At 37.5% G+C, this 14,354-nt stretch overlaps 2 protein-coding genes across 4 annotated transcripts; both read left to right on the top strand.

Annotated features, from left to right (window-relative positions):
• Window positions 1-675: 675 nt before the first annotated feature.
• Window positions 676-2,530, top strand: LOC131333928 (cysteine-rich repeat secretory protein 4-like). The gene has a single exon (XM_058368756.1). It carries the CDS (start codon window positions 1,934-1,936, stop codon window positions 2,441-2,443), a length of 510 nt encoding a protein of 169 aa, XP_058224739.1. The 5' UTR covers window positions 676-1,933; the 3' UTR covers window positions 2,444-2,530.
• A 1,482-nt stretch (window positions 2,531-4,012) lies between these two features.
• Window positions 4,013-12,936, top strand: LOC131333920 (cysteine-rich receptor-like protein kinase 44). Of its 3 annotated transcripts, none has more exons than XM_058368740.1 (8): window positions 4,013-4,991; window positions 10,142-10,219; window positions 10,731-10,865; window positions 11,132-11,253; window positions 11,348-11,558; window positions 11,735-11,972; window positions 12,183-12,333; window positions 12,455-12,936. In XM_058368740.1, the coding sequence occupies exons 1-8, from the start codon at window positions 4,226-4,228 to the stop codon at window positions 12,785-12,787; spliced, it is 2,034 nt and encodes a 677-aa protein (XP_058224723.1). In that variant the 5' UTR covers window positions 4,013-4,225; the 3' UTR covers window positions 12,788-12,936. The 3 variants fall into 3 exon arrangements, with proteins under 3 accessions (XP_058224723.1, XP_058224722.1, XP_058224724.1); XM_058368739.1 differs by having other exon boundaries at window positions 10,139-10,219; XM_058368741.1 differs by lacking the exon at window positions 10,142-10,219 and having other exon boundaries at window positions 4,014-4,991.
• Window positions 12,937-14,354: the final 1,418 nt, after the last annotated feature.

Genomic DNA, 14,354 nt, shown 5'->3' with positions numbered 1-14,354 from the left:
AATTTTAGCTCCGCAACCTTTGTTTTTTTTTTGGGTAAGTGTCTTTCCCTTTCCTTATTTCCTCCTATACACTATTGATTAGCAAAAAGAAAAGACCATAGTAAATGTCAATTCTTAGCTAAGCTTTGATGAGATTCTATGGTTTCCCCTGAAGCTTCCTTAGGCTTTTGGGTGGGTTTTTGTAGTTGTTTCCCTTATACAAGTTAGTGTCTGAAATCGACCCTCTGCTTTTGGTATTCCTTCCTTTGGCGCATAGCTAACTTTGAAATTTCTCTCCTATTTACGACAGCGTCAAAGAAAAATAACTCAGTTAAGGTCTCCAAATTATTATAAACCCATTTTAGGTAGGGAACTGATATTCAAACTCCCTTTTTTGTTATCCACATTCTATTTTTTTTGTTTTTTAGTGTTAAAAGTGAGTGTATATTTTTTGCTAAAAGAAAAAAAAAAGAGTGTGAATAACAAAAAAGAAAGTGTGAATATCAATTCCCATTAGGTGTTCTCTTTAATTCATGAATGCTCTATTTAACCAAAAAATGGGATAGAAGAACATGAAACTAGATATTCCTCTAGTACTTTTACAGCGGGTACTGAAGAAAAGAAAAGCCTTTAGAAAGCATCATTCTTGTGGCAATAACTCAACTACTGATGGGCTCATGGGAATGGGCACTTTGAATTTGCTTGTCCTTCTTTCTTGTATACTTGCAACAAATCCCCTGACGATTGCTCAATTCTGTTCCAATAATAATTTCACCACAAACAGCACGTACGGCATAAACCGCAACCTAATTCTCTCTTCCCTCCCCTATAATGTCACCACAAACAGCACGTACGGTGAATTTTACATCGCCACTGTCCCACGACTCCCACAGCAAGACTCCGACAATCTATGCTCCCGCACTCTGCAGGGGTGACCGTACCAACCAAAGTTGTTTTGAATGTGTCAATTCCTCGATCCAGGCTATAATGACGAAATGTCCAAACCAAAAAGATGCGGTTGATTTTGGATCAACTTCTCATTGTATTACTCCCCCCAAGACAGAAGCACTCTTTTCTTTATCTAAGACAGAAGCAAACAGATAACGATTCCAGATCTGGGGGAGGGGGGCCTCCGCCTCTCCCACCGTCCTCCCCCGCTCCCCCCTGCCCTCCTCGCCTCTCCTCTCTCTCTTCGCCGTGTTCTCCATGACCTGTAGGTTTCGGGTGGCGGCTCGTTAGGACGGCAAGGGATCCTTCGACCAGCTTCGCCGGCGGATGGTGACTCCTCTGTCCCGTTCCTCTTCCATCGTCTCCAGATCTGTTTTGTTCCTGGTCCGACGACGAGTATAATAAGGTGTGCAGTTGGTGTTTGCGGTTTTCGTTTTTCTTCGGGTTTTTTTTTTCAGTTTTCCTTTTCTATCGGCGAGTATCCCCTGTTCGATTCTGTACCAGTCTGGGTATTCCAGATCTGGTGGGTGATGGTGGTGGGCGAATAATACGGCGCCTATTGAGGAATGGTTCGGTGTTGGTGGTCTCTGGATGTTTGTTTTGGGGGTGGTGGGTTTTGATGGTGTTGGTGGGGTTGGTGGTGTTTGTTTGGGCTGAGTAGCATTCGGCTGGATGAAGACTGGTCTTCGGTCGCCATGGTCCGGTGTTTCGACTCTCATTCTGTTTAGGCCGGTGACTCTGTGGTTTTTGTCCATAAGACCTGTTAGATTCTAGTTGATTTTGTTGTTGTTTTACCTTCAAATTTCAGCGATGCTTATTTGTTTAGGGTTTGAGCTGTGGATTTTTTTAAATCCTCTGTAATCTAGACCAAGATTGGTTCTTATGTATCGGTGTTATCGCGGAGCTTGCTTCGGCAGTAGGTGCCGGATCGACATTTAGATTACTTTGGTTCTTTCCTGTATTTGTTCTGGAATTTGTTTTTGCCCGATGGACTTATGTTGAATGAATGACTCTTTTCAAAAAAAAAACTTCTCATTGTATTGTCCGGTTCTCTAACAAGTCGTTTTTCACATCCATGGACTTGCAACCGGCCATAGTCGTGTATGCAGGAAACATTACAGACTGGATCGATGAATTCGATAAGACCTTGGATGATTTGGTCGATGAGCTGATAAACAGGGCGGCTGAGGGTAATTCTTCCCTTAAGTTTGCAACGGATGAGAAAAATTATACCCAGTATCAGTATGAGAATATTGTGTACGGACTAATGCAGTGTGTCCCTGGTCTTTCACCTGGTGATTGTACCAGTTGTCTAAGGGCAGCGGTGGAAATTTACCAGAACGGTTATTTGAGGAGGCCGCTCCAGCCTAACTCCGACCAGAAACCCGACGCCCAGGCAGCCAACACCACCACGCAACGCCGACCATGTGTAATCTTTCTAACAATAATTCTATTACCCTTTCGGTTTTTTGAATGTAGTAGATTTGTGCCTTTCACATCTTTTTCTTCCCTTTAATAAGTTGGAGGAGAAAAAAAGTAGTAACGTTATTTGTGATTATTGAGAAGATATTCCGAAAGGGTGCGGACTATAATCAGGAAAATTGAAACTGGTTGTCATGGTTTTATTAGATCTCTGTGAAGTCCCAATGTATTTGTAGTTTAGAAGAATCGAACTTCCTTTTTACATAGTTATTAGTGGATCCATATTTATTAATCTCACTAAACCGTCACGGAAAAGTCGACTGCTCGATATACAACAATTCTTCATTGATCCTACCGTTGATTATTGTGTTCGATTCTCCTGTTTGTCAAAAATGGTTACTTCAAAATTTATTGTTGTTTTCTCTTCAATGTCTAGATCCTTTCCCTATCAAACTTATTGGGGACCGTGTTGAGAAAGAGGGGTGGTTCTGGAAAACCAAAGCAAACAAAGTCATGTTTGGCTTTGGAAAGGCTTATTAAATTCTTGATGATTCTTCTTGATGATTCCCCCTATAATGGCAGCTGAGGAACGAAATTTTCGCATATATAGGACGTGTTAAAAGAACCAGGTAGGCAAATGATCGAAAATCTTGAAAGCTTTTGGAGTTAAAATCATTGTTTTCAATCCTTTCTTTCTTTCTTGCTTTCTTTTTGCTATTCATTTTTGTTTTCGTTTGACTTGGGAAGTCGTCGTCTGCTTGGAGCCTAGGGGATTATGTTCTAATATGGAAAACCTTGGACAGGTTCAACTAGGGAATAGGTAAAAGAATGAATGAATCACCAAGGGAGTGTTTGAAAGGGATTTTGAGAATAAATTCTGAGAGGATGCATTACCACTGTGATTGCATCCTCTCAATATCTGTGACTGCATCCCAAGATTCGACCCTGTTCGGTTTGAATTTTGAGGAATATTTTTAAAGGTAATAAGTGGAGAGAGATAGATAGAAAAAATTTATTGGATACCACGTGCAGGGGTTTTGAAACCCCCAAACGAACAAGCTCCAAATGTTTTTGCAAAACAACCCGGTCTGAGTTCCGCATAAGAAGTTTGCATAGGATAATTCTGACTATACAAGCAAAACTAGCGGACATAATTGTCAGTCAAGACTAATAGGTTGGTCAAGACATTCTCGTTCAGGCGTGATGTTTAATTGGGTTCAAATTCCAACTCCGCGAATCATATCTTTCCCTTTCCTTTATTCCCTCCAAATCCTATAGATGAGCAAAAAGAAAAGATCAGAATTGTCAATAAGTAGCTAAGTTTTGTGAGATTCTATGGTTTCCCCGGACACCTAGTGATCGAGAACATGTCATGCACCATAGAAGCTTCCTTGGGCTTTCGGGTGGGTTTCTGTGCTCGTTTCCTTTTTAGCTAGTGTTTGAAATGGAATACTCGGATTCCCATTAATTCATGAATGCTCTAATATTTAACCCAAAAAAATGGGATAAAAGAACACAAAGCTGGTTTCTGTGCTCGTTTCCTTTTTAGTTAGTGTCTGAAATATTGGAATACTCGGATTCCCATTAATACATGAATGCTCTAATATTTAACCCAAAAAAATGGGATAAAAGAACATAAAGCTAGAGATTCCTCCTACTTTTTCAGCTGCTCCCGGGAGAAAAGAAAAGCCTTTATAAAAAGCATCATTCTTGTGTGTGTTTTTTTTAATTATTATTGGATTTTTAAGTGCTCCTTATGCATCTATTTAAGAAGTTGAGAGTCTATTTTGGAATTTGGATTACATGCATCCATTGTTCCTCCAACCCCTCTTTACCTTGATGAACACTTGATCATTATCTTGGTGACAATCTGACCATGGCTACTATGGGTTCATGGAGAGAGTTCCTCTTCCTTCATCTCATTCTCGTAAACATAGAATCTACTTTGGAGTTAGGTTTATGGAGTGATCTCACATACTTCGATACTGGATCTGGCAATTATTCAACTAATAGTACATACCAGACGAACCTCAACACCCTCCTCTCTTCCCTTTCCAGCAGGACCGATGGATATGGGTTTTACAGTTCCTCATTTGGCGACAATCCGGACAAAGTTTATGCAATTGTGCTTTGCAGAGGAGACGTTGAGCTCGTTACCTGTCGTAGTTGTATCAACAATTCCACTATTAACCTCCCACAACTGCTTCCTAATTCCAAGGGGGCGATTGGATGGTATGAGCAATGTATGCTGCGTTACTCGAACAAGTCCATGAATGGCATTAAAGCAACTCATCCGTATCAAGTACTGTATAGCGGCGTAAATGCGTCGAGCATGGAAGAATTTAAGCAGGCACGGGGAATCTTGTTGGGCGATCTCCGCGACAAGGCAGCGTCGGGTGGGGACCTCAGCAAGTTCGCGACGGGGCAGAAGATTACTGGTCCGGATTATGTTCAGACTATATATGGACTAATGCAGTGCACACCTGATTTGTCCAAAATGGATTGCAACAATTGCCTCCAATGGGCTGCACGAGAGATTACGCAGTTAGGTGCTCCGACAGGATGGAGAATTTTGGCACCTAGCTGTACTCTTCGGTACGAGCTCAATCTTTTCTATAATGATACACCACCAGCCACATCAGGTATCGAATATCTTTCGTAACATTTATCCTGCAATAAGTTCTCTTCTTTCGGCTTTTGGTTTCTTCATTTTCAACCCACTCTTATAGTAAATCCTAAGGGTGAGCAAAAAATTCGTCAAACTGCGAATCTAGACCAAACCAATCCAAACCAAAAGATTTGGTTCGGTTTTTTAGGAGTATGATTAAGTCATGGTTTAAAAAAAATAGAAACCGCGTTATATGGTTTGGTTTATGAATTCACGTTCACGGTTATGGTTCCGAACCGTATAATGCATAAAACATATATATATATATACACACACACACACACAATTATATAATTTAATTATAATTCACCTTAGTTAATTACTTCACTAATTTATCGATCCTATTAAAATTCACTGCAATATTTAGTTTTTTTTACTTGACAAGATAATTTAGATTAAACTTCTATATATCATAACTCATTCCTAATTTCCTATGATTATTAATCTTGTTGTGGAGTGATCATCACAAGTTGGTCATGCTCCTGCTACTGCCCTTTTGCACTACAAGAAAAATTGCATTGGGTGACGAATGAAAATCGTCGCAAATTGTATGTTTTTTTGTCACAAATAATATAGGTGACGAAAAAAAAAATTTCGACTAAAGGTTGTCGAGGATTCCTACCTGGTGACGAAATCTATTTTTCGTCACTTATAGTGCCTTTTGGTGACGAAAAATTTCGTCACGGAAAAATGACTTGGTGACGAAATTTTCTTCGTCACCTATTGTGCTTTTTTTATAACAAAAAATTTCGTCACAAATTATTCCCTTTGGCTCGTCAAAGGTGACCCATCGGTGACGAAATTTTTCGTTACGAAAGACATTCTTATATGTGAAAAAAATTTCACTTTCTTGCTCCTGCGGGGTTTCGAACCCTAGTCTCCTAAGTTTTGCACGCAAGTTTTAACCAACTACACCACACAAACTTTTCAGCATATGTTTGAAATATTTAATATATAACACATACATTGAACATTAAAATATATTTTGAACGGCATTTTGAACTATTAAACATTAAAATTAGCAATTTTAATAAACATGAAAGTCGTAGCTCTTTATGTTATTGTTCAAACCCAATTTAAATTATCTCAATCGAAGTTCTGAGCAAAGAGTTATGCCCGAAATATATTTGGTGACAAAGCGTAATTCATAAATTTCGTCACCAAAGGATAAATTTTTCGTCACTGAAAACGTAAAAAGAAGACGAAAATATTTTTCGTCGCCAAATTGGTTCATTTGGCGACAAAATATTTTTTCCGTCACTGAATACACTACAAGAAAAATGAAAATTGGTGACAAAAAAGTGGCGACGAAATTTAATTTCGTCACTAAATGAGTATATTTGGTGACGAAAAAATAAATTCGTCACTATTTTGACAACTTTCGTGACGAAATAATTTCGTCACCAATTATACATGTTTAGTGACGAAAAAAATATTTTTGTCACGAAAGGTACCCATTTGGTGACAAAATATATTTTTCGTCGCCGAAAGCTTAAAAAGGTAACGAAATTATTTTTCGTCTCCAAAGATAATCATTTGGTGACAAAAAATATATTTCATCGCTAAATGAGAGCAATTTAGTGACGAAATATTTTTTTTCGTCACCAAATGCTTAACTTTGGTGACGAAAAATAATTTCGTCACCATTTTAACGCTTTCAGCAACGAAATTTATGAATTGCGCTTTGTCACTAAATGTATTTCGGACATAACTCTTTACTAAAATCTCCGATTGAGATAATTCAAATTAGGTTTGAACAATAACTCAATTGCCTACAACTTTCATGTTTATCAAAATTGCTAATTTTAATGTTTAAAGGTTCAAAATTACATTCGAAATATATTTTACTGTTAAACATATGTGTTATATATTAGATATTTCAAATATTTACTGAAAAGTGTGTGTAGAGCAGTTGGTCGGAGCTTGTGCGAAAAACTCAAAGGACTCGGGTTCGAAACCCAGCAGGAGCAAGAAAGAAGGATTTCTTTTTGCATATGAAAACATCTTTTGCAACGAAAAATTTCGTCACCGATTTCTTATATTGGTGACGAAAATTTTTGTCACCGATGTGATCTATCGGTGACGAATTTTTTCATCATCAAAAGCACAATAAGCGAGGAAAAAATTTTCGTCACCAATTATTCACTTTTTGGTGACGAAATATTTCGTCATCAAAAGGCACTATAAGTGACGAAAAATAGATTTCGTCACCAGGTAGGAATCCTCGACAACCTTTAGTCGACAAATTTTTTTTCGTCACCTATATTATTTGTGACAAAAAACATGCAATTTATGACGATTTTCATTCGTCACCCAATTGAATTTTTCTTGTAGTGATAGTTATCTTTGGCGAGAAAAAATAATTTCGTCTCTTTTTTTACTCTTTTGGCGACGAAAATTTTATTTCGTCGCCAAATAGGAGCCTTTGGTGACAAAAATATCTTTTTCGTCGCTAAATAGTTATAATTGGTGACAAAATAATTTCGTCAAGGAAGTTATCAAAACAGTGACGAATTTATTTTTTTGTCGCCAAATATACTCATTAAGCGATGAAATTAAATTTTGTCGCCACTTTTTCGTCATTAAACATACTTTTTCTCGTAGTGTTGCTACCTCATTTCAATTTAGTAGTCTTAGAAATTATCTTTGGCCTTTTATTTGGTTAAACTATCTTAAGATGTTCAGTAGTTGGTATTCTTATTTGGTTCATTTTAATGGCTTACCAGTATTTCATTTTCTCAGTTTAAAACTTGAGGTGATTGTTGGTATTCTACTCTTAATTAGTTAGTTGATGTTAGTATATTTTGGTAATTTGAATGGAATTAGTTTTAATATAAGTTTACTTTTAATTTATCTTCATAATTTTAAGTACTTTAGATATTTTTTGAAGAGGATAGCTTAGTGCAAGGCAAACCGTGGTTTAAAACCGAAACCAAACCGTATTTTTATGGTTTGGATTGGTTCTATATCTTTTGTGGGTTGGTTCGGTTTTCCAAATTCATAATCCGTAGGTATTGGTTTGGTTTTTGGTTTATACTAAAATCGAACCAATCCGAACCATGATCACCCCTAGTAAATACTCACAAAATGAGTTATCATTTATTGATATTAGGAAACAAAAAAGGAAAAAGTAGGGGGAGATGAGTTTTTGACTTCTAAGAGCATCCACAATGTAATAATCAAAACTAAAAAGTTGCTAAAGTTAGCAATATTTGCTCAAAAAAGTGCTCACATTGTAATAACCAAACTTAGCAACCTCTTAGCAACTCATCAAATTTTGACCTTTGAATAACCAAACTTAACAACTTTTACCAATAACCAAAATTCAATAACCAAACCCAATAACCAAATTCAAAACTAAAAAATTAAAAAACACCTCACATTAGAATCGTCTCATTGAGACAAATAATTTGGTGTGGTTGGGTGCGTGATTGGAACTCGTTTGCAATTGGACATAGATGCATTGCGTATTGTAGGGGGTTTTTTTTATAGGGATACAAAAATAACCAATGTGGAGATTAAGTTTGTTAGGTTTGATTATGAACTAAATGGATAATCAAATGCTGACGTGACACATTTTGATTATCGATTTTGATTATTCCCATTGCGGATGCTCTAATTCTTTGTTTTTCCCATTTTGGTTAACATTACAGATTTATATAATGTATTTTGCATATATCTCTCAAACACTAGCCTATGGTCATATTCAGTGTTCTAAATGACCGTCTAGGCGGCGCCTAGGCGCTCGGCGGCGGGTCATCGCCACGCCTACACCCCTTGGCGTTTCATTCGACGGCTATGGAGGCTTTGGCGGAGAGAGGCGGCCGCCTAGGCTAGGCAGCTAGGGGTCGCCAGAATAGTCAGATCTGGTTCGCATACAGAAATAGAGTATCGTCCGAGGTTGTATACCGAGCGTCGGAGGTTCACCGGTGGTCTGGGTGGTCTCGCCGGCGGTGCTCGATGGTCGTCGAAGTAGTCGGAGGTTTGGGTGGGTGTGCTTGTCAGAGGCGATCAGTTGATTCACAGAGAGAGAAAAGCAGTGAGAGAACGACGTGCTATTTTTAAAAAAAAGAGAGAGAGGCGATCAGCTTTCTATTAAAAACGCAGCTTTTATATACACCCTCCGTCCCAAATTGGATGTCAATTTTTGATATTCGTGCCAATTTCAATTCTTTATATCTTTCAATATGGATCTCAAAAAATATGCAATATGGATCTTGTTTGAAAGTTCTTGATTAGTTCTATTATACAGAGTTTTCAAACTATTGAAAAACATTATAGATTGAAAGATATAAGCGATGAAAATTAACACGAATTTCAAAAATTATCATCCATTTTAGAATGGAGAGAGTATATTATATTATATAATACACCTATACTTTCTTTTTGTATATATTATATATAATAATACACCTACACCTATACTTCCTTTCTCAGCATTACTGTGAGAGAAGTGCAGCATCTTTATATATATATATATATATATATATGTTCTCAGCATTATTTTGACTCAGTTGACGTCTTGTTTTGGTTTGTGTAAGCGTGCACATGAGTTTTGCAGGTAAAGTAGCGTGTGCAGCATAGAAAAGTGAAAGCATCTCTTTGTTTTTAGCGGGCACAACTGTACTCTCATTTTTTCATGGGTACTTTAAAAGTAATTGCTACCATATGGGCCGGAAAAAAAAAATAAAAAATGCCAAACTGCTTGGCAGCCGCCTAGGAGGATTTGGTGCTTGGCAGTGGTCGCTGCCTTACTAGCGCCATTTAAAACACTGGGTCATAATTTAAAAAGTCAAAAATGTAAAAAAAAAAGAATGCGAAAAGTAAAAAAAAGGAAGTAAGAAAAGGCTCCCAAACACTTCCGTGGGCATGTGGTTTGTACAATGGGATTGCCAACCAAAGGGAAGGATGACCCGTGGAGCCAATCCCAATCATGCTTTCACATAATACCATTTGACCATCCAGTTAAACTTACTAAATTCTAAGCATGCCCTGTCTGAGGAAAGCGGTGGATGATTACCAAACTTGTTTGTCCGAGGAAAAAAGCAGTGAATATTATGAGACCAAGCTGTTTTTTTCAGTATGATTTGTCCACGATTACGGAATCTTTTGCTGGTGCAGCAGCACCCCCGCCAGCCCCTCCCCCGGCGCGCACTTTTGCTCCTCCTCCGCCATCAGCCAATTACGTGACAACAAAGCAAGGTATGTTCATGTTGCAAGGTGTATTTGTATTTTAGTGAAATGTAAGCTCAGTTAAACGGGCTTCTCCCTAGTGCTAAATTAAGCCCAACACTTCTTAATTGTCTCAAGATAAATGCAAATCTTCCAACTTGATAGGAGTCGGTAGTTGAATGATGGGGTTTAATTTATCAAGTTGGAAGATTCTTATCATCCTTGTTACACATGTATGTCTGAGGCATGCCAGTGTCCAATACATGGCTGATATGCATACGTATATGGCAACTAGTTAGGCCTATTTGTTCTTCATAGCATTACTAGATGTGAGACAAGGTTGTACCCGAAGGAATAGTGTGTTGTTGGATCACCTTCAAAGTCACTTTTAGTTTTCCGGACAAATCATTATGAAACAAGTATGATTGTTTGTATACCCAAAAGAGAACTTGATCTGTGATGGTCATTTTATATTTCATGGATCTTACATTCAGCTTACGCAATTAGGTGCTTTACAAGAAGGAATTTGTGGTTTTTGCAGGAAAGAAAGATAATACAACTCGAACGGTCATCATTGTTGTTTTGACAATAATTCTTGTGATAGGACTCATTGTCTACATTTGCGTCTTTTTAAGAAAGAGGAAGCAGAAGAAGAAGCCAAAGCAGGAGGTTGAAGGTAAGTTTAAAATGGTTTATTTTGACCCTTGGTGGAGTCTAAACTCCTCTTGCTACAATTGAAATTACTTGCTCCCCAAAAAGGAAAGTAGATGAAGAAAAACAAATAATAGCTTAGTTTTCTGACAACGTGACAATCAGTATCGGTTGGCGACTGTTATGATGTAGAATCTCTAAAGAAAGTCACCAAATGTAGTAATCGATCTTTTTGGTAATTTTACTTGTAACTTACATTGACACAACTGTTAACTTGTTTTGCTTTTGAAGTTGGGGATAAAATTAGCATTGTGGAATTGTCGCAATACGAATTTGAAACTATTAGTGTTGCAACGGATAACTTCTCTGCTAGTAATAAGCTTGGACAAGGTGGATTTGGTGCCGTTTACAAGGTAATTGAATCTTGTGTTAACAAACAAAAATGAAAAATCGCTTTTTGGTCAAAGTGGTTTGATTTGGTTACCATATTTTCTCTTACACTTTCAGGGTAGGCTTTTGAATGGACAAGAAATTGCAGTGAAGAGGTTGGCTAAGGAATCTTTACAAGGAGAAATAGAGTTCAAGAACGAGGTTATGCTACTGGCCAAGCTTCAACACAGGAATTTGGTTAGGTTGCTTGGTTTTTGCTCGGAAAGAACAGAAAGGCTTCTTATCTACGAGCTTGTGCCCCAGTCAAGCCTTGATCACTTCATATTCAGTAAGACTAATATAGATGTCAATATATATCTTTAATGCAAATATCATTTCATCGCATGACAGTTTAGAGTTAAACTAAAGTTCTTGTAAGCAAAAGATTTAGATGTTTTTACGATTTTAGATACGGAGTATTTGTTTTGAGCTTTGATTCAACCATATGCACGAAAAAACATACAGATCCAACCAGGCACAAAGAATTGGGTTGGGATAGACGTTACAAGATCATACTAGGCGTTTCTCGGGGACTTCTTTATCTTCATGAAGAATCACAACTAAGAATCATTCATCGTGATCTCAAAGCCAGTAACGTTCTCTTAGATGATGACATGAATCCCAAAATTTCAGATTTTGGCATGGCAAGATTGTTTATGGTGGATGAAAGTCACTGGAGTACAATCAATATTGCAGGGACCTGGTAAGTTTTGGATTCTGTCTTTACCAAATGGTTTTGGTGCATTTATGGATAAAGCATTTGAAAATTTCTCATAACAGTTTGACCACATAAATTCTAAGAAGAGGACTTCATGCAGTTTATTTTGTAATCTTTACAAAGCGAAACAAATTGCTTGGTAAACTCTTGAATATTTTAATTTTTGTACTGATACCAATCCATTAACAATTGCAGTGGATATATGGCTCCAGAGTATGTACTGCATGGGCAATTCTCGGTTAAATCAGATGTCTTTAGCTTTGGCGTCTTAGTTCTTGAAATTCTAAGTGGCCAGAAGAACAAGTTTTTCTGTAATGAGGAGAACATAGAGGGACTTTTAAGCTACGTAAGTATTAAAATTCCACGAAACGTTGTTTACCCGAAAAAGAAAAAATGCATGACATTTATAAGTCATGAAAGAAGTTAGTATTCCTTAAAACCTTAATTCACATGTTGAATTCTTGCAGGCATGGAAAACTTGGAGGGAAGGAACAAATTCAAATCTCATAGACCCTGCATTGAGGGTTAATTCAGGTTCCTTGCCGGAAATGATAAGATGTATTCATATTGGGTTACTGTGCGTCCAGGAAAATGTTGCAAAAAGACCGACTATGGCTGAAGTTGTTCTAATGCTAAGTAGTTCCTCCCTCAGCCTTAAGGTACCATCAGAGCCTGGTTTTTTTCTGCATAGTGGTAGCAACAATGCAAAGTTACCATTGCTTCAGGAGAACAGGTCTGAATTGGCCGTGTCGGATCATTCGATAAATGAAGTATCAACTACTGAGTTGTATCCACGTTAAATTCTCAAGATGTGATTTCAGCTATAAGCAAATTTGTTTGAACCAGGATGTGATTTTCAGCAATAAGCATATTTGTTAATTTCTGTGAAAGGAATATATGCTATTTGAAAAAATTGACTATTGTAATATAGCTCTCCAGGTTGCTAGAATTTCTTTGCTTTGAATGACTTGATGATCCTTCTGCCTAATCATAGAAGAATGATGTTTCCACCTTTAGCTAGTGCACTGTCATGAGTCTCATTAGAAATTAATTTTGACAAAACCCCACCAACTTCGTACCTATTGGGAAAAATGCAAAACTTGTTATTTGGCTACTAAATGAATCCTATTTTGCTTATCTCATTAAATCCCTCATGAAAAGGGTTAACACTTGAATTTTCATGATTCTTTTCCGAGCCTACCTTCATTATTTCGAATTCCCCTTTTCGACGAAAGATCTATTACTATGTGCAATAATCACTGGTGCCTTAGTTCTAGAGATCATCTGTGGCAATAAGAATACTATTTCTAACTTTAATTTGTTAAATCAATCAGACTCACCAATCATGTGTAATCACCTAACAATAAAAAGATATATTAGTGATCGAATTCTGCGCTTGTACAGAGTTTTCAAGCGTACTTCACTTATTTGAGAGAGAGAGAGAGAGAGAGAGAGAGAGAGAGAGAGATGCAGTATAAACCAAAAGAAAAATAAAATAAAACCAACATTTAAAATAACTGGACACCTCACACAAAATTTCCTTCTATTTTCTCTTCATCAATGTGGCTACCTAGGTAGCAGCAGGAAACCCCTGACTCCCAGTTTTGTGGCAAGGGGCCAAAATCATACTATTTGATTTCTCTGTGGGATGACCAAACAAGCTTTATTGCCTCAGGAGTCCATATCTATTCCTGCTCCCCTTGGATCTCCAGCGGACCCAAACCTGTGGCAGACAATTATGTTTGACATATAAAGCATGCATTCGGAACATCCCTGGCCGTGACTTGGGCATAGGGTAACCACGAGGCTTCGGGGCCTTGGACTCTTTCAGGACTATCCATAGCGTTCAAACGGGGCTTATTCACACATTTTACATGAAAACGTTTCCAAAAACACTCATTTCGCGCAATATCATTCAAATCAAGCTAATTGTGTGCGTGAGTTTGACAAAAAATGAAAGAGATAAGTCCATTTATTTAGACTATTGAGGGCTTATCACCACAACTATCGCAAGCACGCACAAATCAAAAAAAAATTTTGCCAATCAAAAAAAAAAACTATCGCAAGTATGCCTTATAGATACTTTTTGGTACAAATAAATACAATATAGGAAAATAAGATATTGTTTACTAGAGTACAACGATATCGATCTAAATGTAGGATTGAAAAACAATAGAGTTAAAGTAGTTTTAAAGGGTCTCTTTACTTGCATTCTGCTTGATTCACCCAACTCATTTGGATTTTATCGTCTTGAATCAGCCGTATGTTGGTTCTCTTGTCTCACCTGTCGTACCAATGTCTATATTCCGTTCAATCACAGTAGTAGTAATAGGCGTAGCTTGTTTTTCTGTCGAGAGTTCTGATTGC

Source organism: Rhododendron vialii, chromosome 7a (genome assembly GCF_030253575.1).
Source record: "Rhododendron vialii isolate Sample 1 chromosome 7a, ASM3025357v1".
In the NCBI taxonomy this organism is placed as follows: domain Eukaryota; kingdom Viridiplantae; phylum Streptophyta; class Magnoliopsida; order Ericales; family Ericaceae; genus Rhododendron; species Rhododendron vialii.
The sequence above is the reverse complement of the archived record's forward strand: the minus strand, read 5'-3'. Positions and strand labels throughout refer to the sequence as shown.